Raw genomic sequence first — 27017 nt, 5'->3', positions numbered from 1 at the left:
TACTATTTCCACATAGGTTTACTTAAGTGCATATAACAACTATGTACACACATGCTTCTTTACATAGTAAATACATATATACCCTTGTAAATAAATCCTTACATATACAGAGACACAAGTTGTGTTTTGTTTTCACTTGTAGCTAGAGATCTCTTTAGAAACTTTGACTGTCTCCCATCCTGTTTTCTTAAAAAAGAGAGAGAATGACAGAGAGAGCGTGAGAGCTTTCTTCTGTTAGATTCAATACCATGATATTGTCAATGCAGTAAGTATCCTCTGCTTTCATTTTACACTGATTTGTACAGAGAGGCATTAACCTTTGAACTGGATAATTATCATCAAAGTTTCAGACATTGTTTTTCTTTGCCAGGTGCTCTATTAATTTTCTGATGGTAGCATAATGTTTTCTTGTCGTCTTAAATTAAAGATCAGAATTATAATGACATGGTTTAAAACAGGAAGAAAGTATTCCTATTGGCAGAGAAAAGCATGAGATCAGGAAGTTAATAAATCATCTTAGAATATTTCTAAGTGTTTTTAGATCTGGCATGGCAGATTACCCATCACTTTGTTTGGATGTGCATGTATCCTATTGAATCCAAATGAATAGTCCCTGTACTTGCTGTTGTTTTGGCCGTGTTCTTTGTTGTATCTATTCCTTAGTATGTTTAGAAATTTTCTTTTTCTTCCCCACTTCTTCCCACAGTAATATTAGGACAGCTTTCCCTCTCCCCACAAAAAAATATTTTGGCTGTTGTTCTTTGTTGCTGGCAGAAATAATTTAAATGTCATGATCATGGGAGAGTAGTCTTGTGAAAAGCATTTATCTAGACAATACTCAATTTGTAAATGAATGAAAGAGGCATTGTTGAATATAACCTCCCATTGTACTACAAGGTACTAAAGAGTTTCTGCACAATATACAATATGAATGATAACAAACAGTGCAGCTGTAGCAAAAATTAATCATGACCATCTCATGATGAATACTGTGACATTTGTCTCTGGGAAGAAAAACAAGTGGGCTTTCATTAACCTCCTTAAATAAACAAGCATATATGCCAGCCAGCAAATCATCACTCCTGGGGAGATATTAATGGTTAGATTAGGCTCTAGATCCCGCCCAGTGTTCCACCATGTGTGTGTTCTGACACCCAATTCTAAAACAGTAGCTCAAACCTGGGGAGAGAATTTGTTTACAACTCCTGTTATTTTTATTAAGAACAACATTAAATATTTTACCTTTATACAGATCCTTTCATGCTAATTTACTTCACAGCCCATATGTGCCTTTGCTTCAAGAATGACATGGCATTTCATTGTCCACTCTTGGAAATTAATGGACCTAGTAGGTTTTAAGAGCTCCATGAGGGAGAACACTATATGACAGATGGAATAGGCTGTTAACAGTCAGCTAGGACATTGATTTGCTGTCTTCTCATCCATTAGCTCCAAAATCACCCCTCCATGGGTGGGGCATACTTAAAGGCTCCTTAATAGTCAGGAGAAAAATAAAGGAGGGAAGCTAGAGTGTGGAAATAATGCCCTGAATTTGATCAAGTGACATAAATAATTGCTTAAATCTGAGGCAAAGAATGTTTTTGTCGTTTTTTCCCATATAGCAGAGTATTACTGAAGGTTCAATCAGTAGATGGTTCAACCACTTGGTGAATCATGGTTGCTTTATACTCAGATGCATACTCTGTTTTTTCTGAAGATAAAATTGTTTGAGACTTAGAGCAGATTGGCTGCTTTACTGGTGGCAGCTCTGTTATGGGGGGTGAGAATAAATGTAACATCTTCCCTCGCTGATCTTTGGCAGGTTTTGCTTTGTGGATGAGCTTTCTGGAAAAACTCAAGTAATTTGTGTCTGTCTATTGTTGCTCAAACAGCTGTCACATAATGCAAATAATTTTGCCATTACACCCCTCTCCCCGGCCTCTAACTTCCTCTTTTTGCGGGGAGGGTTATTGTGAAAATTGTGACAGAAGACCTCACATTATCTAGAGTCCTTATGTTTCCTGGCCCCTTCTGGCTATGGTACAAACTACATATACCCATCCTTCTGCTTTAAGATCTATGTGCTACTTTAGATGAAGTTGGCCATGAAATATTGGTAACAGAACTACAGACCCAGGATGATGTTTGAGTGGTTCTGAATCCAGCAGTAATGTTGAGTGATGGCTCTCATACTCCAGATGTTCTCTCGTTCTGAAAGATTCTGTTGTCAGGTCTCCTTTTCAATGTTTATATGAGGTCACTGGGATGGTATTAAAGGGTTTTGGCTTGTTGTCATCAATATGTGGATGATTCTGTTTTACATTTTTTTATCATCATCTAGAAGGTGCTTTCTCCATTTTTTTTTGTTTTGTTTATTTTTACTATATTTTTGATCCAGTTCCCATCACAGACAAAATATGGGTTTTCTGGGGTTAAAGTGTTTCTTTTTTTTATTCTCCCTACTTATTAATTCATTAATGGGGTAGGTTAATAAACCAGGCAGAATTTTTTTTTGTTTAAAACATGTTTTTAAAAAACTCTTTTTTTCTTTTTCACTATTTATGGTATCGTTTTGTTGTTTTGCATTTCATTCAGCCTTGGAAAATAAAAATAGAATTTCACTTTTCTTTCAAGTTGTTTTCACCTTCCATTTATTCTATACTAGAACAATGACACAATGTTTCAGTTGGAAATGTTGCAGGATATATTTGTCATTTTAAGTTGGGTCTAGTTTGTATTTATTTATTTTCAATTTCATAAATATATTTTTATATTAATGTACCGTAAGACTTTTAGGTTTTACAGAACTTAAAAAAAAATCCCAATTTCTTAAACTCCCCTAAGAATGGCCCTTTAGAAGCCATTGAGATCTGCCACAGGAATCAAGGGTAAGAGATAAAGTATTGTTAACTGACCAAGGGACAGGAAACAAAGAGTAAGAGTAAAGGGCCAGTTTTCATCATTGGCAAGGTTAACAGCAGGTTGCCTCAAGGTTCCATACCTGGTTCTGGGTTGTTTAATATATTTGTTAATTATTTGTAAAGGGAGAGGGGTGAGCAGCAAGATACCAACGTTTGTACATGACACATTTATGTAGTCCAGAGAAGATGCATGTAAAATAATGCACATTGGAATGAAAGAAACTGAACTACTTATACCCCTTACAGGGTTCTACATTAATTTTGTCAACTCAGAAGAGAGACCTGGCTGTAATCATGGACAGCTCAATGGAGACCTCTGCTCACTATGCAGCTCTGATTCAAAAAAGCTATCGAGGTTCAGATGCATGAGGAACAATAGGGAGAAAAATACAGAAAATGTGAAAGCCTGCATATAATTCAATAGTGCAGCCTCATCTAGTATAAACTGTATGCAGTATTAGTCACCCATTTTAAAAAAAGGTTACCACAGAGAGGAGGTTCAGAGAAGAGCAATGAGAATTATGAGGAGCAGAGGAAAATGCTTACATAAAAAGAGATTGAAAGACTGGGATTACTTTAGAAAGGAGAATTTTAAGAGGGGTCATGATAAAATAGATCAAAACAACAAAGGATTTGAGAAGGTGAATAAATAGAGAAGGTAGATTGGGACCTTCTGTTTTCTCTGTCTCTCAACACAAGAACAATGGGTTATTCAATAAAAGAGAGAGGTGGCAGATTCAAAATTGATAAAAGGAAAAAAAAATCACTCAGTACATAATTAGATCATGAAAGTCATTGCACAGGATTTGTTGAGGCTAAGAATTGCAAATATATATGGATAACATGACTAACCAGAGCTGTGCTAGTTAACGGGGAAAAAAAAGTGTTGGAAGGGATAAAAAACTCATGTTTCAGCCTTAAACCAATTTCTAACTATTAGAAATGAGGATAACACCTTCCTGATGGAGGCAGATTATCCCACATCTGCCTACTGTATGGTTCTTGCATTTTCACTGAAGCACCTGGGGTCTGATCCAGTATGAAAGTTCCTCTGTATCAATATCTCTTTGGTTTCTTAGGTAAAATAAGGCAACCTATTCATATAGATAACCCTAAAATGCCAACTTCAAGAAATGGTAAAGAACTAAGTTCGTAGATCAGCCTCTCTTTATCATCCTTAATGTAATGTAGAATTTCAGGGCTGGTCTGCACTGGGAACTTGCACTGGGATAGCTATGTCTCTCAGTTGTGCGAAAAATCTACACCTCTGAGATACAGAACTATGCCAGCCTAGCCCCTAGTGTTTAGATAGTATTAGGTTGATGGAGGAATTCTTCTGTTGACCTACCTGTCACCTCTCAGGGAGATGGATTTTGTATGCTGAAGGGAGAACCCCTCGTGTCAGCATAGGTAGTGTCTACATTGAAGTGATATACAGCAGCACAGCTGCAATGTTGCACCTGTGCTGCTGTAGTGGTGTAAAGGCAGACATATCCATAGAGAGGCAGCACAAAGTAGCTAGTGTGAGGGTATGTCTGCACTAGAGATGTAACTTCCAACTCAGGTAGACATGCCCACTGTAACCCTGAGCTAGCACACTAACAATGGAAGTGTAGCTGCAGGGATACAAGCAGTTGGATGGACTAGCCACAGGAGAATGTACCTAGGGTTTCAGATGGCAACCCATCCTTATACTTACACTGCTATTTTTAGCATGCTAGCTTGATAAAAGCTACTGCAGGTATATCTGCCCAAATTGGAAATTACACTTCAAGCCCTAAGAGGCACAGAGTAGAACTTGCAGGTGAGCAGGGCTATTCTCCCAACACTAGGCTGTTATGGGGGCTAGAGGGCCTCCAGCATAACATAGCTAGCTCTGGGCCTACACCTATGCTTGTGAGGTGCTCTTCCACAGTTCTTGCATTGGAGGAATCCTCTACCAGCTGTGCAGAAGCTTTTCTGCTGCTCCAGTCCTTTCATGGTGTATAAAAGGGCTGGAGCAGGAGTTAGGATCTTGCCCCAGAAGTCAATCAAAAAATAAAACCAACAAATCTTAAGTGAAAGAGAAACCAGTGAGGAAAAACTAACACCAATAAAAGTTTAAAATGCATCACATTATTTGCCAGTATACTGCAAAATATAAATAACTGTCGTCTCTTCATGTCTACATGGTGTAAAAAAAAAAGAGAAAAAAAAAGCCCTCACAGCAGCAAGTTTCCGAGCCCAGGTCTACAGACTTGGGTTAGTGTTAAAGTAATAAAACGAATTGCGTAGATATAACAGCTCTGGCTCTGAAGCCCAGGGAGTGGGTTGGGCTTCAGAGCGCAAGCTCTAGCTGGAGCTGGAACATCTACACAGCAGTTTTTAGTGCCGTAGTACAAAGCCCCACAAGCCTGAGTCTGTAGACCTAGGCTCTGAGACTTGTTGCCTCCGGGACTTTTCTTTTTGCCATGGTAGACATTCCCTGTGTCTGTTCTTCCTCCAAGCGATCACTGTTTCATACACAGTTAGATCTGTATATCTGAATAGCTTATTTGGTATTTCTTAGTGATTATTAATGTCCTTTTTAATACATAGGAGGCTTTACTGAATTAAGAGCTGGAAATAACAACTCAGTTTTCCACTATTTTTGTTTTTCCTAAGTGCCCAGAGTTTTTGGCAGCAGTCTCCCTGCTGAATTGTAGCCATGCTATTCATTTCAGAACAATGGAAAAATTTGAATGTAATCAAAAGGGAAATCACCTAGAGGGAAAATAAACATAACAGACCTCTAGTATGTTGGGAATTAAAGTAGGGAATAATAGGTGAGAAAGTGCCATAAAAGGGAAAAAATGACAAGAAGTCAAAGCTGATAAGAGGCAATATAGGAAGAGGAGAAAGGACGGGGGGAGGGAGGGAGAAAAACACTAACCAAAGAGATGGCTTGACTTGCATTTACTTTATTTAATAGGCATCTTGCTATTCTGTGTGTGTAGAAGTAGCAAATAATAGTTCTTGTTAAATCTGAACTCTGATAAATACATTGAGTTTATTGTGAATGACGTGTACTCCGCTGTGAAATCTCGTATTAGACTTGTAAACCCCATGTCATTGCCTTCCTGTATTTGAACATAAAAGGCAGTTGGTGTGATGGAAAATAGTCCAGAATTAAATGTTTATTTTGTGGAATGATGTCTCAGAATATGCTAAAAGATGTCCTGGTGTGAAGCTCACATTTCTGTTAGTTTTGCTTTCTAGATTGGCCAGATATCCTAATTGTGCAGGAACTGTCCTAGGTTTATTATTATTAATTTATTTATTTATCTGTATTCTTGTTGTGCCTAGGACCTCCAAGCCTGGGCCAGGACCCCAGTGTGCTAGGTACAGAACAAAAATACAGTTTTAAAAGGCAGCCCCAATATCCTGGCCAGTTTTAATGTTCTAGTTCTGGTTTCAGTAGAACTGGCTAGGCAGCCTGCAAAGCCATTTCATTACTCTTCCTTCCTATTCCCGCTCGTTATTGGTGTTGGGTTCAGTACAGTGTGAAGAAAACCCCAGTAAAACATGTAAAATCCCGTAATTATACGACTAATCTTTTTCTGCTGTACTTCAAATAGTTCAGTAAGTAACATGAGAGCCCCATCAGGCTATTTATTTGTGTAAGTGTACAACATGCTTTATATCTGTGTTTTAGCTTAATTCCCCCCTGTCCCTGCAATACTTTTAATTCAGGGTAAGCATCAGGAAATATTATGCATCAAAGACACTTGCTGAGTGGAGACAGAGACTAAATTACTTCATCCCTTAAAAGAGTGCATTATACTGTCCCCATGCCCCTTAACTGTCCAGCCAGCTCTGTTGCTCATTGTGTGCATCTACAATACAATCCATGTTCTCCCCATAGCTCCTAGCACCATGGTCTAGGCAGTGCTAGTGTTAGGTAATAAAGCAAGTCCTCACTCACCTCTCCAACACCCGAGGTTGTGCGGAGTTGGAATATGGGCCCACAATTCTGTCAGAGACCAGACACAAATGCGTTGATCAACGGGCTCACACTAACCCCAAAGCTTTAGAATAAGTGTGGCCCCTTTATTAGGGGTGAGCATCAATATTTATACACAGAAGTAAACAAAGTGATTAATAAAAGATAATGGTCATGCATAATCAATCAAGATTTTACAGGAAGAGCAAGTTTAACAAGTAAATGCATAGAGATAAAAAGGCTAATGGCTACTTGAGGAAGGGGGTGTCATGAGTAGTTTGCAGGTCAGTGCTTTGTTCAAAAAAAGGTTCAGAAAGGATTATGCAGAGACGGCCAGTCTGGGTGTTTTTTGGCTCCAAAGTTCACCAAAAGTTTAGACCCAACATTCCTCCATTTGTAGCTTTGAGATAACTATTAATCAAAAAGCTACACCCTATTTCAAGATCTCAAGGGCCGCTTGGCAATTTCAGCCTGGGCCAATTCGAAGAGAGTAAGGCTTTTAGCTGAAGTGGGAAAAGAATAAACTGACTTACATGAGTTTATGAGGGAGGGGACACACTGAATACAGCAACACAGTATTATAAGGACTACCATGGCCCCAACAACACCCACCAAGAGGTTTTTAACCCACCCAAATCCGGGCAGCCAATTCCATAAGGCTCCCCACCAATCATAAGGTGGCTGGCCAGAGGAGTAGTTTTTAGCCATTTCCCTTAGGTGTTTGGTACGTTGAAAAGTGTCAGAGTAGGTGTCATTTACAAAAACACAGCATTCTTCATTTATGAGGGCGCAAGTTCCTCCCTGGGCTGCTAACATCATATCTAAAGCCATTCTGTTTTGCAAAGCCAACTGGCGCAGCTGGGACATTTCCCCGGCCTGGTTCTCAAATAGGGTTGCAGTTTCATTGGTCAAAGATTCTAATAGTCCCTGTAGACGGATGATGGCACCCTTCAAGCTAGTGTGACCAGCCCACCGCTGCCAGGACAAACCATCACGGAGATTAATATCTCTGTCAGTTTCACGGATGTTACGAACGTGGGGAAAATGAGGGGGAGTGAGGGAGATCCGAGAAGGCGGTGCTAGCCATGCCAAATAACATGACCCTGCCCAATCAGGGGAGAGAAAATAATAAGCCTTGGGCCCGCACACCCAGTATGTTCCATATAATGCGTTTTGGGTATTCCATTTTTCAAAGTAGGAGGTAACCCACCACCCGTTGTACCACTGTTCCCCTGGTAACGCAGAGGGATCGTTGTGTGAACTGCAGAGGCACAATTTGGTAGTGTTGTCCTCAAAGGGCAGTGTAGTACTGCTTGAGCAGTTGTAGAAGGCAATTGTGTATCCTTTAACAATTAGTTGGACACCTTCGAGATCTGAGCAGGGCTTTTTAAAAACTGACTCTGAAAACCTGCCCCTCCATGAAAAAGTTGAAAAGGTTGGATCGGGGTGAGGGATCCACATATGGAATAAGTGGGATGCGCAAGGCTTGAAGCCAAGATTTTTACTAAAGGCGGTGCCATTAAAATATATGTTGCATTTACTTGTTCCCACAAAAGTTGACCCTTTTTCTTTAACAAAACACAGTGATCCTGCTTGATTGGTTACCCTGAGATATTTGTTAATTGGCACTTCTGTTTTGTCCCATGTAAGATTGGGTTGGACTGGATCTTTTATTCTAGTCGGTGGCATCCAAGTCATATTAGCAGTGGTTAGGGGAATGGGTGTGAAGGGGAGTCCCTGTGCTGCATTTACTGGAAATTGAGTACATACCCAGCAATCACTTCTATTTCCTAAAATACGAGTTTTAACCTCGTGGGAATATCTAATAAAAGCATTATCTTCATAAGCAGAAAATAAACTGAAAAAGCATAAAAAACATACAGTTGTCAGAATAAAGGGTCCTCTCATTTTTTTCGAGTTAATTTAAGTCTAATGTCTGAGAGAGGTAAGCTGGTCCACTGGTCGAAGGCAGTGTCCTCAGTGGTGACAAGAGCTGCTGGTCCGTCACTGTGGTCCACTACGGCTGGCTTGACATGGGAGTGGTGGATCCAAGATTTGCGTCCTTCCAGGAACACTGCAGTCTGGGTTGTCAAAAGAACCTGGTGGGGTCCAGTAAACCTTGGCTGGAGGGTGTCGTCACGAACGAACTTTTTGGCCCAGACGAAGTCCCCTGGTTGGAACGGGTGGATTTGTTCCTCCAGCGGCACGGTCTGGGAAAACTGCGAGGCTTTCCAAAGGGTACGGAGGCGAGCCTGTAGGGAGAGAAACTGACACGCAGTCATATGATCCCCTCCCAATAGTGAAACATCAGCACGTGGTAGCGCCCCGCCTTTGAAAGGGGGGTGTCCATAGAGCAGTTCAAAGGGGGATAATCCCAATGCGCGGGTTGGGCGAGTACGAAGGTGAAACAGGACCAAGGGAAGTACCTGAGGCCACTTTAATCCTGTTTCCTGACAGTATTTAGCCAATGTAAACTTAAGTTCCCTATTCATACGCTCAACTTTCCCGCTAGACTGGGGGTGGTAGGGTGTATGAAAGGAGTGTGAAATGCCCAGTCCTTGTTCTAAATGGCCAAGGACATGACCAGTAAAGTGAGGTCCGCGATCTGAGTCGAGCACAAGAGGGATGCCAAAACGGGGTACAATATCTCTAAGGAGAATCTTCGCCACTGTGGCAGCAGTACAATTAGCAGTAGGAAAAGCTTCGACCCAGGAAGTCAGAGGGCAAACCAAAACAAGGAGGTGCTTTTTCCCAAAAGCCTTTGGCATATCTACAAAATCAATTTGAAGATGTTGAAATGGAGCAGCAGGCGGAGGTCTTCCACCCTTAATTTTGTTAAGAGGTGGAGCAGGTCCATTACGCTGACATGTGCTGCATGCTTTCACTATTGATAGGCAATAGGGTTGAATGCCTGGAGCATACCAAAAGCGAGCGATAGTGTCCACGAGGGCGTGCGTGCCGTAGTGACCCCCTTTATCATGGTGCCAGCGAACTGCCACAGGGTATGTGGAGCGAGGGAGGCAGGCTCGGCCATCTGGCATAAGCCAGGTCCCTTTGACCAGAGTGGCCCCGAGGCTTTCCCATGATTTTAGTTCAGCAGCGGGTACTGGTACGGGGTGCGGTGGAGTAAAGGAGGAGGTTGCAATAGCCAATGTGGGCATGGCTAAAGGTAAGGTGGCAGCCTTCTTGGCGGAGGCGTCAGCCAGGGCATTCCCACGGGTAACGGGGCTGCTATCTTTAGTATGGGCCCGGCAGTGAACTACAGCCAGGACGGAGGGTTTTTGGAGGGCGTCCAAAAGCTTGTGGATGAGGGGGAGGTGCTGAATGGGTTTACCGGCAGCTGTCTGGAAACCTCGAAACTTCCAGAGGTGGATATGACAATGCACAACTCCAAAAGCATATTTGCTATCAGTAAAAATGGTAACGGTCTTACCAGCGGCCAACTGGCAAGCTCGGGCCAGGGCATAGAGTTCAGCGGCTTGGGCTCCCCAGTTGCCTGGCAGTGAGGCGGCCTCTTGAATGTCCCATTCAGAGGTGACAGCATAACCAGTGAAACGCTTGCCATCAACATAGAAGGAGCTTCCGTCCGAGAAGAGGATGCAATCGGGGTTGTCCAGTGGCACGTCAAACAGGTTGTCTCTTATCTGTAAGATGCTGTAAACTACTTCCACACAGTCGTGCTGGTCCTGGGGGACTGGCAGGTCAGGAAGCAAGGTAGCTGGATTAAGGGGTCCACACCTTTCAAAAAGTAGGTTAGTGTCTTCTAAGAGTTCGGCCTCTAGCTGTTGCTGACGATGGGCCGAAAAGACTTGGGTTGTGCCCCTGCGCAGAAGGGCTGACAAGGCATGAGAGGTCCAAACCGTGGTAAAATGACCCAGGGTTAGGCTCTTTGCCTTTGTGATCAGCAGGGCAGCTGCTGCCAGAGTCCGGGTGCAGGATGGGGTTCCCTGAGCGACAGGGTCGATTTGCTGAGAGTAAAAAGCAAGCGGGAAATGGTGGGGCCCGCTCAGCTGGGTAAGGACACCACTAGCAATTCCGCCCCTCTCGTGGACAAAAAGGTGAAAGGGTTTGCTGTAATTGGGGGGGCGGAGAGACATGGAGGAGGCCACACTGTCCTTGAGTAACTGAAAGGCTTGAATAGTGTCCGGGGACCACTGCAAAGGGTCAGGAGCAAGGTTAGCAGTGAGTCGGTGGAGCGGTTTGCTTAACTCCCCGCAGGACGGCAACCAGGGGCGACAGAAGCCAATTAATCCAAGAAACCTCGAAGTTGTTTCTTGGTGTTCGGTAGAGGGCAGTTTTGAATAGTCTTTATGCGGGCTGGGTCCATCTGTCTTCCTTCTGGGGTTAACAGGAAGCCCAGATATCGGACCTTCTGTGAGACCCACTGAATCTTTTTAGGGTCTACCTTGTGGCCTCTGGTGTGTAGGTATAATAAAAGTGCCTTACCATCGATGCGGAGGGCAGCTTCTTCGCGATTACCTAATAGGATGTCATCTACGTATAGGACCAATGTGGATCCCTGCGGACTGGTGAAACCTTCCAAGTCGTGGCGGAGGCACTGGCTGAAAATCGTGGGGCTGTCTCTGTAGCCTTGAGGAAGTCGTTGCCAGACATAACTTTGTCCCTCCCAGGTGAAACCAAAGAGATACTGAGAGTCTGGGTGCACAGGAATGCTGAAAAAAGCTGATTTTAAGTCAATAACAGTGAACCACTCAGCATCCCAAGGGATTTGGCTGATGATAGTAGCTGGGTCAGGAACTACTGCATGAAGAGGGACCACATACTGATTAACAACTCGTAGATCCTGTACAAAGCGCCAACGAACAGGGTCTCCGTCCTTTTTAGGAGGCTTTTTGACAGGCAGTATAGGGGTGTTACAGGGAGTGCGCTGAGGGCGGACTAGCTTTTGCGCAATGAATCCCTCGATAATGGGGCGGATGCCCTCCCGGGCTTCCAGCGACAGGGGGTATTGAGGGACTGACGGGGGGGTTAAGGAAGGCTTTACCTGAATCCTTACGGGCTCTGCCGAAAGGAGCAGGCCAACATCAGTGTCAGAAATTCCCCAGAGGGTTGAAGGCAAGTCAGTGAGGTCAGGGGAGAGAGAGAGAGGTGTTTCCCAATTACCCTGAGTAGGGGCCGAATCTCCTAATACTGTCATCAATAATCCTACCCCTTCAGGAGTGCAGGTTAAAGTAGCCTCAAGCTTACAGAGTAAATCCCGGCCCATCAAAGGGATCGGACAAGCTGGGGAAAAAAGAAAACGGTGAGAAAAACATTTATCAGCATAAATAACATTCAAAGGCAAAGTGAGTCCCAGAGACTGTGGGTTGCCCTCCACCCCAGTCGCAGTTTTAACCTCAGAGGATAGCCAGGGAGAGGGGGCATGATTTAAAAGAGAGAAAGTAGCCCCAGTATCAATGAGGAAAGAGACAGGCAGTCCCTGGACTGAAAGGGTTAAACGAGGCTCTTTGCTGGGAGGGCAGAAAGTGAGAAAGGAGCCGGCTAAAGACATTAAGGAAATAAGACCATCACATTGTTTGCCTTCGCCCCCGGGGTACCGTCATTGAGGAGGCTGAGTTTGCTGCGGCTGCTGCTGTTTCCCGTAGTTGATCCAGGCCTGGGGGATGGGCTGAGCTGGTGGTGCAGGGGTGTATTCCTCACTTGTATAAGCATCTGCGGATGCAACCAGACCCTCTGGGCGTCCCCAGGGGCATTCACGTTTAAAGTGACCAGGCTGTCCGCACTGAAAACAATTTCCTGATGGCTGGGGTCGCCAGGACCCTCTTCCCCGGGCACCCTGGAATCCCCTGCCACGGCCACGGCCTTTGCCTCGAACACCACCGTGAAAAGCTAAAGCCATCAGCTTATATTCTTCCTTTTTCTCTTTCTTTTACTACTTTCCCTTTCTTTCTCCCAGGCAAAATCAGCTACTTCCAACACTGAAGTGACTGACTCACCTCCCCAACCAGGGCGAAACTTTAAGAAGTAATCCCTTACAGGGGGCACCGACTGATTCACAAAAAATGAAATAAGAGTAGGGTGGTCTGCTTCTCTCTCAGGATCCATCTGAGTGAACATTCGGGCCCCCTCCAATAGCCTCGACCAGAACTTTCTGGGCGGCTCATCAGATTCCTGCCGAATCTGCATGAACTTAGCCTGATTAGGCGAGCGGCGAGCCATTTCCTTGAGTCTCTCTAACAATCGCTCTCTATCTGTTCGCAGCTGAGTCAGCCTTAGCTGAGTCCAGTCTAGGGGATTCCAGCCAGCGGCCAGATCCCGCCTATCCATCCAAGTAACATTAGCTGCATTGCTATCTCCCCATGTCCTTTCTGCCATACACAATCTACTACGTTCTTCTCCAGTCAAAACTCTACTTAACAACTGATCCACATCCGTATAAGTAGGATTATAACTTAAAAACAATCTTTCTAGAAGTTCTATGATCTTTCGGGGATTTTCCCCAAAAGACCCTGACAACTGTCCCCACTCTTTCAAATCCCATTCTAGCCATCCTTTATATTCCACAATACTAGCATGTTGCAATCGTCCATCATTGCTCATATAAGGTTGATCGTGCACCTGTAAAGGCATTTCTATAACCATACTTTTATTATTCGCAAGAGATTTGACAGAGACATCCTCTGGGCTATCCTCAGGGGGGGGGCATGCACCCTGCTGTACCTGCTTGGACCTAAGCCTAGTAACTACTCCTCCCGAGGTTTGCCCGTCCAATTCCTCCTCATCCTTCTGCACAAATTCCAATCTGGGATCCTGCAGATTCCCCTCTGCTACAAGGAGAGAGTTCCCCTGCGGAGGAATAGGGGCAGGTGCAGAGGGGACCAGCTGACGAGTCAAAACACGCCGTGGTCTACACCCTTCATCGAAATAACCTGGAGGGGGTTCACTCTCGGGAGAGTACCTGACTGCCATAATTTTTAAAGATTTCCACAGCTCTGCTGCTGTGTCCCAACAAAACCAGTAACATAACTGTCCCGGATGGTCTTTTTCGATCTGGCTCTTTACTCCTCTTAAGGCAGCCTGTTCGAAAGAGCCATACGAAGGCCACCTCATCTCCGAGTCGGCCAATACCGCGGTATACCCAGTCCAATTCCTTACACATAGTGTGTACAACTTCTTCCTAGACATTCCTGTCTGTACTGGGAGTTTCCCTTCATTCCATAACTTATTTACAATCCCCAACGGACTCTCAAGAGGCACGCTAGTCCCTTGACCCATGGTGTCTGACAGGAGCCCTCCAACTGGCGTTTACCCTGCTGTCCAATACACGACCCCTCAATATTGAATTGGCTAGGAGAAATCTCCTGTGGCGCCTTGCCAATTCATATATGAGTGGTCCGACCACTGGACAGAGGTACCGCACCAGAAGGAATCCCGGACGAGCCCCCAAATTGTTAGGTAATAAAGCAAGTCCTCACTCACCTCTCCAACACCCGAGGTTGTGCGGAGTTGGAATATGGGCCCACAATTCTGTCAGAGACCAGACACAAATGCGTTGATCAACGGGCTCACACTAACCCCAAAGCTTTAGAATAAGTGTGGCCCCTTTATTAGGGGTGAGCATCAATATTTATACACAGAAGTAAACAAAGTGATTAATAAAAGATAATGGTCATGCATAATCAATCAAGATTTTACAGGAAGAGCAAGTTTAACAAGTAAATGCATAGAGATAAAAAGGCTAATGGCTACTTGAGGAAGGGGGTGTCATGAGTAGTTTGCAGGTCAGTGCTTTGTTCAAAAAAAGGTTCAGAAAGGATTATGCAGAGACGGCCAGTCTGGGTGTTTTTTGGCTCCAAAGTTCACCAAAAGTTTAGACCCAACATTATACTGTCCCCATGCCCCTTAACTGTCCAGCCAGCTCTGTTGCTCATTGTGTGCATCTACAATACAATCCATGTTCTCCCCATAGCTCCTAGCACCATGGTCTAGGCAGTGCTAGCAAGGCTGAGCGGGGGTGGGGCTTGCAGGAGGAAGGTTTTTTCTTCCTCTCTGGCCCTTAGGTACAATTCTAGGCCTTAATGCTAATGAATTTCTGAGGTTGACGAGTATGTGATTGAGTCAGAGTTTCCAGTGATTCAGGTGGGGTCAAACAGGCAGAGTTAAGGTTGTTTTGTGATTTTAAAGGTATCTTTGCATGCTTTTGAATTTTTAATAGAAATTTAACTCAGAACTTTCTAGCATTCATGTCTGTTGAGAAAACAAATGTCTCTAAAGTGCTTTTAGCCTGAAATAAGGGATGGATTATTTCAATCTTGATTCCAGGTTTTTTACCTGTGAATTTCTTGTTCAATCTCTCACAAATAGGAGTCCCTGTTGAGCCTGAAACCACATAGGGACTACACTGATTTTTTTTCCCTCTCAGAAGGCTATTTGCCTGCATATGCAACCTACATCTTCACATTTCTCCATACCAAATCCCTTTCTTCCCACATGGATTTTTTTTCTTCTACTCCTTCACTGCTGAATCTATCTGCACTCTTTGTTATTTCCTATCAAGCAGTAATCCAATCCTGGCTAACCAAATTTGGGCTATGAGCATTTGGCAAAGTGTAAACACACTCATGTATGTGTTACATAAACTTAAATGCAGCCTCATTATGAGTCATCAGTGGAGACCAAATCTGGCATTTGCAGCACCAATGACACAAGCCTGTAAATGTTGAAATAAAAGAAACTCCTTTGAGATCTCTATGTAGCAGGCTGTGTGGTTTCTCAGACCAGATGCAAGAAGGTGACATAGTTACATATAGCAGGCCTGGGTATTACATATTCAGCACTCTTAAAAAAGATACACAGTCCTATAGAAGTGTGTATATATGTATATGTACAATACATGCTATTTTTAAGTGTCTCTGTGTGTATATATTTATAAGTCCCTCAAAATCTTATGAAAGGCACATCTACTCAATCAAGTCTCTCAGAGGAGAAGAGTTTGAAGTTCCTTTGCCAATCTGTTTTAGAGCTATGAAAGGACCAAAAAAAAAGTACTAGAAAAATGTTTGAAAAACAAATGACAGAGAAATTCTGACTCTTCAGTGGTGGTAGCTCATTCTCCAGGAAAATGGAGATTGAGAGAGATGTAACATATGAAATTTAAGGTACAATAACTCCTCACTTAACATCCTCCCGGTTAATGTTGTTTCGTTGTTATGTTGCTGATCAGTTAAAGAACATGCTCGTTTAAAGTTGCACAATGCTCCCTTTATAACATTGTTTGGCTGTCACCTGCCTTGTCCACTGCTTGCAGAAAGAGAGCCCGTTGGAGCTAGCTGGTGAGGGCTTGGAACCAGGGTGGACCTGCAGCCCCCCATCAGCTCCCCTAAGTTCCCTGTGCAGCAGCCTCCCAGCAGGCTATCAATTACCCATCAGTTTAGCTGTCCCTTCTCCCCAACTACCATGTGTTGCTCCTGCCCTCAGCCTTGGAGCTGCTTCCAGGGGCCTCCTGCTTGCTGTGCAGATAAGGGGTGGAGGAAAAGGGGTGCTAATGTTAGGGTGTCCTGCTCCCCCCACTCCTGTACCCAATCTTCACAGTAGAGGGGAACATGACAGGGCTCAGGACAGGACGGAGGGAGCTTGCTGGCAGCAGCTGCTGTATCAATTTGCTAATCTACTAAAAAAGGCAATGTACCTAGAGTGGGGTCAGCGTACTTAAAGGGGCAATGCACGTCTCTCTCTCACACACACAGGGGGTGTGTGTGTCTCTCTCTCTGTCTCTGCCATGCTGTGTCTCCCCCCTCCATTCTTGCTGCCCTGTAGAGTGTGAGGCTACATTAACAACAATGTGTTAACCCTTGAGGGCTCAGACGAATACTAATTAATCATTTAGCAGAAAGGCATTCCCTGGGAAATATCCCAACCTCTGACACTGCCACCTCAACCAAGCTTCAAATCATCATTTCTGTGTACAGTATTAAATTGTTTGGTTAAAACTTATACCGTGTGTGTGTGTGTGTATATATATATGTATATATGTGTATGTATATATGTGTGCATGTGTATATATATAAAAAAAAACATGTCTTGTCTGGCAAAAAAAAATTTCCTGGAACCTATCCCCCTCCACCCCCCTATTTACATTAATTCTTGGGGAAATTGTACTTGCTTAACATCGTTTCACTTAAAGTTGCATTTTTCAGGAATATAACTGCAAGGTTAAGCAAGGAGTTACTGTAATCTGTTTTCAGTTAATTTGGGATGTTTGTGTATGGAAGGTGGAAAGCTGAAAACAGTCTTTCAGTCTGGTTTCAGCTCTAACTCCAGAGGGACTAGAGCTCCTTCACAATCACATGTGTTTTGGACTGAGTCTTATTTAAAAAATTACATGACCTTGGAAGTTTAAATATGTTGCTCCATTAGTCCCACCTTCAGTCAGAATCCAGTACTGAGACCTATAGTTCTTGAAATCCAATATGTCTTTTCCTGCTGCTTGCAGAATGAAAAAAAACTCTTGATAATGGCAATTTGTAATTAGCTCTAATAGTCTATCTAATTTGCTCAACGAAAAGCAAATGTTGAAACAAGATACTCCAGTTAATTTGCTTTTATCCTACTTCTTTTACTAATTGTTACAGGCTCCAGTGCCTTGCAAAAGGTAATGGCTTATTTGACAATAAAAAGATTTCCTGTCCATGATTTATGATGCTTGCAGTTATTTGTCAGTAATTAGCCTTGTAAATCGAGAAGGGTGTTAGTATGTAAATAAATAACAGAATGGTTAGTAAGTCAGCTTGCTTTTAGTTCTTAAATCTAGCTAAATAATATTAGCAGCCTGTACAAAGCTCTCAGTTTTGTCTGTTGGCTTACAGTATAATTTTGACGATGCTTGTACTGTGGCCAATTAAAATGGAGGACTAATCTGTTTTACAATTATTATAAAAAATAGATTCCTTTTATATTCTTCTTAACCCCTTGCTTGTCATTTAGCCCTGCTATTCATGCACTTACTATTGTCTATTCAGAAAAGAATCAGAATTACAGTTGAGCCATCTTCAGCTATATTTTCATCTGCGTCAGTCAGGGTCATGTTCTGGATATGGAAATGAGAATATTTGTGTCAATAGTGTTTGATCTTCTCCTGGAAGTGGACAAGGGTACAATATCCATTCTCTTAGATCTGTCAACAGTGTTTAATGCAATGGATCTCAATGAAATCTTGTGGGAATGGATTCTTCATTGGATTCAGTTCTTCGTCCTAAACAAGTGCTTAATTTTAAATTGAGCTGGTTGGGAATTTCCTGTCTGAAACTTTTTCCAGGATAAAATCCAGTTTCTGCTCAATCACTTTTTTTCTGATGGAAAATCTAAAAAAATTTTTTTCCATTGGGTAGATGTGTATGAAATATTTAATTTCACATCAGTTCAACCCAAATTAGAATATTTTGTTTTGTTAAACTGACCAAAACATTTTGTTTTAAATCAGGTCAGTAAAACATTAAATTGCATTTCCCTGTCAGCGCATTGCTTTATAGGAGGTTCAGATCCCCATGTGGAGTCTGTTCTGCTGAGTTCCCTTGGGAACTACATTTCCCATAATGCAATATGCTATATGGTGAGTAGTTGTCTGGTCCATGGTGCCTGGCCTATTGGGAAGAATTGAGGCATCAGGCTACTGATCTACAGCTCCCATAAGGCAATGTGCTGAAGTAGAAGAACGTGGCTTGATGTTGAAATAACTTGAAACTGTGCGTATTGGGTCATTTCAACGAAATAAAATGAAACATTTCGACTTTGGGAATGTCAAAAAGTTTTGTTTCAATTGAAAATGTTGAAATAAATGTTTGCTATTTCCAATCTGAAATTTTTCAGAATTTCCATTTCATAACATAAATCAAAAATGCAACTTTTTGTCTTGGTTTGAGACAAAAACATGTTGAAATGTCTGATGGGATGGAAATTCTGAAGTTTTCTCAGCTCTAATTTTAAACGTGTTTAATATAACAGTAGTTTTATATATATATATATATATATGTTGGGTTAGTGCACAATATTCTTCCCTCCGATTTTAAAGTATATGGGATTTGACAGCTAACATTTTGAGTAGTTTAACAAAGTCAGTTATATGCATTACAAGTTAACACACTAAAGCAAATGTTGTATGCAGTGTTGTTGTAGCCATTTTGGTACCGGGATATTAGAGAGAGAAGGTGGTGAGATAATATCTTTTTAGTGGACCAGCTTCTAAGCTTTAACACTTACAAAGCTCTTTTCAGGTGACCTGAAGAAGGGGGACCTGAAGAACAGCTCTGTGTAAGTTCGAAAACTTGTCTGTCTCACCAACAAAAATATGTCAAGTAAAAGATATTACGTTTCCCATATTTTTTCTCTAAAGCAAATGTTCACATTTTGGAAGGGTTGGTGCTCATCTGCAAAGCCAACTGAAAGACCCATAAGAGGCTCAGGCTATTTATTCTGCCAATGCATTGTGGGTACATTTAGGCTTCCTCCTCTGATCAGTTCAGATACTGATGTTGGCATCACCACAAGAGGAAACATTTCACGCAACATGACAGCTGGAGCCAAGCTATAACAAATGTAGTGAAACAATAGAGAAGACAAATCTAAGGATTGTAATATTCAGTTGTTTAGAAAGGGACAATCACTTCTCCAGAGAGGAAAATTATTGTAAACATTCAACTTCATTTGTATGAAACTTGCTGTTCATTCACCTTGCAGTCAGAAGGGAAGTTAGTTAAGGGCCCTCTGCTGCCACGCTCTCATGTGAACAATTTCCAACTTTATGGAAGTTTTGGATGAAGGTCAGTGTCAGGATCTGGCTTATTAATATGGAAGAACAAAAGATGAACCAAACTACTTGATTTTAGTAGGACACTTGGTGCATTTACAAGCACCTGTTTTCAGGGATGTCCTGGGACAATGCATTCTAGGGAGGTTTTTGGTGAACTAAAAAATACCGGATGATTTTACAAAGTAGAAAAATACTTTCTGAAAAACGCTTCTTTGCTGATGCTGATTTCTCCCAGCTACCTGCTTAGTATAGGCTTTCACGATATATGTCTGGGCTCAGCTCAGTTTTCACTTTAGCCTTACAGTTCACCCTTAATATATTTATACTTCTCTCACATTTTTTTCCTCTCTCTCTCATGTGTAACTCTGTCCAGGGTCCTATCTGAAATGATACATTCATATGGTAGGATTTTGGACCATGCTACAGCCCCTGTATGGCTCCTGTGGAAGTATACAGGTGCTGTGAAAGCCCTAAAGCCTGGTGGGATAGAACTGCCCTCCTCAGGTACTGCATAGGGCACTGAAACTAGAACTATGCAGACCTCTTTCCCCTCTCCCCCCGCAAGCCTGGTTTAGAGGGTGTGCCATGGGCGGAAAGGGGACAGAAGAGGAGTACTCATAGCGTATACTACTCCGGGGATTCTTGGATGTCCTGGGCTGTAGATCAGCCCATAGGCAGCTTTGAGTGGTGGAATGAAGAGAGAATTCATGAAGTAGAACAATTTCTGTCTGCTCTACCCAACTCTAGGAGCTACACCTGATTATTATAGGTTACACCAGCTCCTGGAGAAGCCCATAATAATCAGGTAAAAACGTGACTTAAATCTACCTTTATCCTGCTTGCCCCTGTAGAGATGCAACACTGAATCCTAGCCATATGATTTAGGTCTATCTTTTGTTCTCCCACATTATTAGATCATATCCTGCCACTGACCAACACCAAAGCTGCTGTGTAATTAAACAGCAATTCTGTGCAGGAAACCATGACAACCTAGGCCCCTAAATAAATTCGCCTATGATCAAACATGGCTGAAGCGTATATTTGTTTGTATTCTCTTTTATGCATACTTTCCACTCTAATATTTGCAAGAAAAGTCCCATAAATATCTGTAGGGAACTCAGGAGGGGAATGGTAGTCTAGCACCTTTCATCCAGAAGAATTCACAAACACTGCACATATAAGAATCCACATGGAATATGGCTCTTGTTCACAGTCATTAAAAAGTGTTTCCATTCAGAATCAATATATATGTATCTGCTGTTAGGAACATAGAAATTGTCATACCCGATCTGACCAGTGATCCATATAGTTCAGTGCCTGATACTTCAAAGGAATGTGCAAGAAATCTCATAATGGTCCATTATAGAATAATCTTTCCTCAAGGGAAGTTTTTCATATTCCCCCATCAGTTAGTAGTTGTCTTCTATGCTGAAGCAGAAGCACATTCATATAAAATGTGTTCATTCCTAACGTAGCCATCGTAAATGTCCTATCTTTTTTAAAATCATGCTAAGATCTTGGCCTCAGTTGAGACACCCCTCCTTCTTTTTCTGCTATATCCTTTGTTAAATAAAATAACCAGCAATGAACACACTATTCCTGGGAAGGATATTTTCAGTATTATTTTCTATACCATTCTAAATACATTAAAACATTTGTTTGCTTTTTTGACTGCTGATATACACTGAGCAGAGTGTTATGTTACACTGAACAATCTACAATGACGTGTAGATCTTTTTCCTGACTGATTACAGTAGCCTATATTAGAACAAGTATGACAAATATGAATTATTGTAACAATAATTAAAGAGTTGGTATTATGACAAGTCTAGTCAAGATGCTGTTTTACTTGAGTTTTGCTGTAGATTTTTTTTTGTTTTTGTGAATCAAACTATAAAGCAAATGGGTTAACTTTTCTTTTGTAGAATAAATGTTTTCAAAAGTGCAGAACTTTTCTTTTGTAGAATAAATGTTTTCAAAAGTGCAGAACTTTTCTTTTGTAGAATAAATGTTTTCAAAAGTGCAGAAGTCCCCTTTTCAAAAGTTATGTAGGCACTTAAGAACATAAGTCTCCCTGAGAGCCTACGTAACTCCCTGAGAGCCTGTTGTGAGGAAAGCCAAGCTCATATAGAGTTGAAGCAGATTAATTCCCTTTTCCTAAGGCAATCTAAGACCACATTTATGCTCCATTTCATAGTGTGGGCTATATCTTGATACAGCCACCACAACTCCCTTCAGACTCCTACAGATTATGTTACATCTCTGCGGCAACTATATCAATTGCTTACATGGAAAAGTATTTAATATATTTGTAGCTGTGTTTTAAAGTAATTGATCCGCTGCCACTGAGGAGGAGCCAGCACTGTCTGACCAGTCGTTTTCACACTGTGAGCATCTCTGATGCTGATAATTCCTTTTTTCAAACAATGCCAAACAAACCAAGGAGGAATTAAAAACAAAAAAAGTGATGCAAACTGTGATTCATTTTCATTTATTGTATTATCATACAGGGAAGACAGGTAGGTAAAAATGTATATTTAACATTCAACCCTAGTATTTCTTTAAAAGGTTATTGCTTTTTCCTTCCCTAAAAAGCAGTGTGCTATACTATATTTGACTGGCCATATCCAGAAGTTCTTACTCACCCAACTCTTATGTAGACAAAGTCAGAGGAAGCTTTGTGTGAGTGAGGACTTGCAAGATGTGGCCTAACACATCCTCAGAATAATCCGCAGTTCTCAGCAGAAATAAATGCTTCCTAAGTGTGTTCATTGTTCAGTTCAGGGAATAGCATATTCATATAGGGATTCATAACTGCTTGTGAACACAGGTAGTTAAAATCTTATTACTCTTTTTACAGCTTTTGCCAACAAGACAAGTTGCCAATTACCTTCCAGTCCTGTGTGATCACTAAGGAGTGCCAGGTGTCGGAGTGGTCTGAGTGGAACCCCTGTTCCAAAACATGTTTTGATATGACATCCCCTAAAGGAAATCGTACAAGAACACGGACCATTAAGCTGTTTCCTATTGGCAGTGAAAGTGAATGCCCAGAGCTAGAAGAAATAGAGCAATGTAGCTCTCAAGGAGATGGTGTGGCACCATGTGTTACGTAAGTGTTAATGTGTAACCCACCCCATGAAAATGAATACTATACTTCCTGTGGGAGAGTGCAGCATGTTGATAATGATTTGTCTGACAATACAAGTACATTTAAAAGAAAATATTACGATTTGGTTTATGTGTGTGCATATTCTGCTATCCCACTAAAAGCTAACATTTGCATGTAGTTACAGTTGTACTGAAGTTACTTCAACTCTAAATATAGAGAAATAACTTATGTGACTTTGTAAATGCTGACTTCTAAAATGTGAACGTGTGTGTACACACTGAAACACTTATGTGCACTACTTTGAACCAGCTTTAAGGTCATAGTAAAAGAAATTTATTGATTCAGTGGTGATTTTTCCAAAAGACCCTTTGTTCTAGAATCCATCATTGTTTGTTTGAAGTACAGGGCACACAATCACATACCAAGTGTCTTACACAGTAAGAAGCTGGTATGCATTCATAGATTCATAGGGTTGGAAAGGACTTCAAGAGGTCATCTAGTTCAACCCCCTGCTCAAGGCAGGACCAATACCCAAATGTTGAGCAGCCAAACTCCTATCTGACTTCACTGGGAGTTTAGGCTGATGAAAGAAAGCAAGACTGAGCCCTAAATCAGCGGGGAAGAGGCTAAAAGTGGTAGTAAATAAATTAGTCCTGTTTAGAGTGTAGGAAGTTTGACTGCAAGCAAGCACTTTAGATTCAGGAGATTGCTTTCATCATTAGCATCTAATTGAGATGAATATTAACAGTCACAACTGTGCTTTTTCTTTATCTGCCTGGAAAGAACTGTTGGGGAAATAGCATTTGATGTTATGCCATTTTGCATCTGCGCGTTTTGACTATGGAACATCATTTTCCTTAAAGAGGAGAAATATCATCATTCTCCATCTTCAGCAGCATCGGGAAATGATTCCCTTGATATTGCCTTAAAGTACTTGTTGGGCAGAGAAGCCTGTGACATATCTTTCAATTCATAAGTCTGACTGGGGTTTTAAGTTGGAGTCATAGACCTTCTTTCTTATGCACTCGCTGATGAGAAAGCTCACAGCTTCTCTTCATTCGTTAGTACTCAGCAGGGGGGCTTGAGCACTGCAGAGAAGCCATCTTACTCTTGACGGTGAAAAAAGAACTCACCGAAATAATTTTTTGAAAAAAGAAGTACAATTATAGTTTTGACTTGATATGCAGGAGGAGCATTCATGCTTCTTATCAAAGGTAAATTGGAGGCTTTTCCTTTTCTTTTTTCTTCTGGGTCTTATGTTTCTCAGTGTGCACATTTCTTTGATTTTTGTTGTGTGTTGCTTTATTCTAGCTGTCTAGTTCTAAACAAGTGATAAGAGTCACAAACCTGGGGATTGGCAGTTTTGAGCATACAACTCAATTTCTTTCCATGCAACATTATTGTTCTTCCTTGCAGTAAAATAATAAATTCCACTGATTAAACTTAAATAAAGATCTTCCTGATGTAACCTTTTCAAAAATGAAATAACAAGAAAAATAGTTTAATCAGTGTAGAATACCAAACCTCATGCATATCTGTAAGATAAAGATTTTTGGGGAGCCAATCCTTCTAGATAATGAGTCAGCAATATTAGGGCACTTTGTCTTGTATAATCAAATATTACCTTGTGTGGCTTTACATGTTTTAAAGAACTAATTAACTCAATTTGCAATTACTTTGATTTAGGTATGGCTGGAGAACCACAGAGTGGACAGAATGTCGTGTTGACCCTTTACTTAGCCAACAGGACAAAAGACGAGGGAATCAGACAGCTTTGTGTGGGGGCGGAATTCAAACCCGTGAGGTGTACTGTGTGCAAGCTAATGAAAATCTCCTCTCCTATTTAAATACCCTCAAGGAAAAAGAAGGTACATTTCATTTACTTGCAATTGAATTTGTGTGAAAACTGAACACTTCAGCATGCCGGAGCTTTTTGACCTCCATTGTCTTCTGTCACAAGATCTATTTTTTAAAATCTAATTTAAATGGAAATATTTAATTCCAGGAGGGATGAGTTCGTTCTTTATTCTGCAAATGTCCGTATCTTACTCTGAACTGGTTTTTCATAAGACTTCCTGAAGGCTTCCTTAACTGTAGGATGGTCTTGTGGTAAGAAAGATACAAGACTGGGAATCACGAACTCTGGGTTCTAGTCCCAGTTCTGCCAGAGATTTTCTGTGTGACCTTGTGCAAGTTATTTTAACTTCTCTGTGCTTCTATAGGTTGCACCTAGAAAAAGAAAAAAGTAAATGCACTGTGGAAATATATATGTGAAATGAGTTTACAGGTTCAAAAAGAGCACTAAACTTGGCTTTTTCTTGAAACCAGGCAAAAGGTGATGATTTTGGCTGACTTTCATGTAGAGTTCTTGTTTTTGTGTAAAACTGTAACTCAGCTTGATACTTGTGTGGATTTGTATTCTCAAAATTGAAACAGGAAAAAATGGTTTATATGAAGAGAATCTCTGCAAACTAAAAACATCAAGTTTCTCATAATTGTAGCCTCTACAGTTCCTTAAGAAGAGAGAGAGAGGAAAGCTTATCCCCTGGTCTCCTTTCACTTACATATGTGTAAGTGAACTGCATTAACGTCATTGAAGTGACTCTCGATTTACACCAGTGTAAGTGAGTGAAGAATCAGGCCCCTAGCCTTTTCCAAAGAAAGAAGTTATTTTCCTGGTATCATGGGAATACTTACCTTGACAAAGGGTGTCCTGGATACAAAAATATTCTGGAGATGAAAGTGGGAGGATGATCTTGTGGTTAAGGCATTTGGAATGGGATTTGGGTTCAATTCCTGGTTTTGCCACAGACTTCATATGTGACCTTGGAAAAAGTTTCCATCTGCAGAATGTGTATAATAGAAATTCCATGCTTAACAGATATAGTGTTAATGAGTTGAATAGTTGATGTATTGATTGGGGTCTTATAAGCACCAAGCTCTATATAGTTAACATAAAATACTTTTCTAGTGAGTTCAACTATATTATTATATGCATTTTTGAAGAACAAAACCTCAGTGAGTAATTTACATTAACATACATTAGTCCCCAGCAGCAAAAAGTAACTTGAAAGGAACGCCTTATCCATTGGTAATTTAGAATTCCTTCAAGACAGTAAATTATACTAAGTGCATTTAGCCCACAATTCTGATGACATTTATTTTTATGCATTATGCAGCTGTATGGTACAAATTTGTATTGCCACAAAGAAATACAACCACACTCTCCAGGAGAAAGGATATCCTTGACTTGGGCATGCATAGCTAAACATTTAGGACAGAGGTGGCCACATTTTAGCCTACAGAGTTCTCTAGCGTGAGGCAACTTTAATCTGGGCACTGCAGTTTGTGGAGACTACCAGTCTCAGCATCCATTTTAATACATCATCTTAGATTAAGATGGAGCATTGTTTGCTGAGATTTGTATGCGCCATCGGTTGCACCTGCATGTTTATGAGGGAGGGAATCTTCAGTCTGCTTCATTTAATACAAATTAGTTGCAGCTCCGGGGCACCTGGCCAATTTCCTCTAGGACCAAGTTTAGATGCCCCTGTCTTAGAAGTAAAGGGTGACAAACTCTCAGCTAAAGAGAGGCAACAATAAAATCGGCAGCAGCTTACTGTTCAGAATGATGATCAGGATTTGGGTAGACTGAAGTCTTGCTGGCTTAGGTTGGTGTGAAATCTGTCTTATCATAATGTGACAGGAATATGCAGAGCCCATCAGGAGGTAATCTCTGTAGGCCCCATAAGGCTGTTTAAAATGTAACTAGTCTTTGGATGCATAAACATGAGAACACTTTTTTCAAGAGCTCAAATTAGGAGTGAAGTGAGTTTTAATTTAAAAAGCTCTGAGGATGTTTCCATTTTTGGAGACAGATTAAAAAAAGTGTTGTGGGTTTTTTTTAAAGCAGCTTCTGGGCACCCCTAGAAACAGCAATTTGGCGTGATTAAATGGTGTGATTTAAAACCAGGCAATGATTCAAGAAGTGGAGGGGAAAAAATCCCACCAACCCTAGCAGTGGGAAACCCCTTCTTACAATGTAGCTCTGTGTTCATAAACAGTTCAGTAAGGCTGTTTTGGAAACTTCCATTCTCACATATTCATAGTGGTGTTTCCCTATTATTTCAGAAAGTCAGTCACAGAGCACGTCGAAGTCTAGTGCTGCACCACTTCTATCAATCACTTTTGAAATAACAGGTAGGTAATTAAGGCCTTCTACCTGACATTTCAATCAAAAGTGTGCCAGGAGGTGCTGTC

At 41.5% G+C, this 27017-nt stretch overlaps 1 protein-coding gene across 6 annotated transcripts in view; it reads left to right on the top strand.

The window, feature by feature from the left end:
* THSD7A (thrombospondin type 1 domain containing 7A) overlaps positions 1 to 27017 on the top strand; it is a 586917-nt gene that overhangs the window by 358576 nt on the left and 201324 nt on the right. For 5 of the 6 annotated variants that reach the window (XM_030550676.1, XM_030550675.1, XM_030550671.1 and 2 more), the window contains exons 5-7: positions 22509 to 22757; positions 24444 to 24625; positions 26889 to 26957. In XM_030550676.1, the coding sequence (XP_030406536.1) occupies positions 22509 to 22757; positions 24444 to 24625; positions 26889 to 26957 (500 nt within the window). The remainder of the gene's footprint in view (positions 1 to 22508; positions 22758 to 24443; positions 24626 to 26888; positions 26958 to 27017) is intronic. The other variant, XM_030550674.1, reaches the window with a different exon arrangement.

Source organism: Gopherus evgoodei, chromosome 2 (assembly GCF_007399415.2).
Source record: "Gopherus evgoodei ecotype Sinaloan lineage chromosome 2, rGopEvg1_v1.p, whole genome shotgun sequence".
Lineage (NCBI taxonomy): Eukaryota > Metazoa > Chordata > Testudines > Testudinidae > Gopherus > Gopherus evgoodei.
The sequence above is the reverse complement of the archived record's forward strand: the minus strand, read 5'-3'. Positions and strand labels throughout refer to the sequence as shown.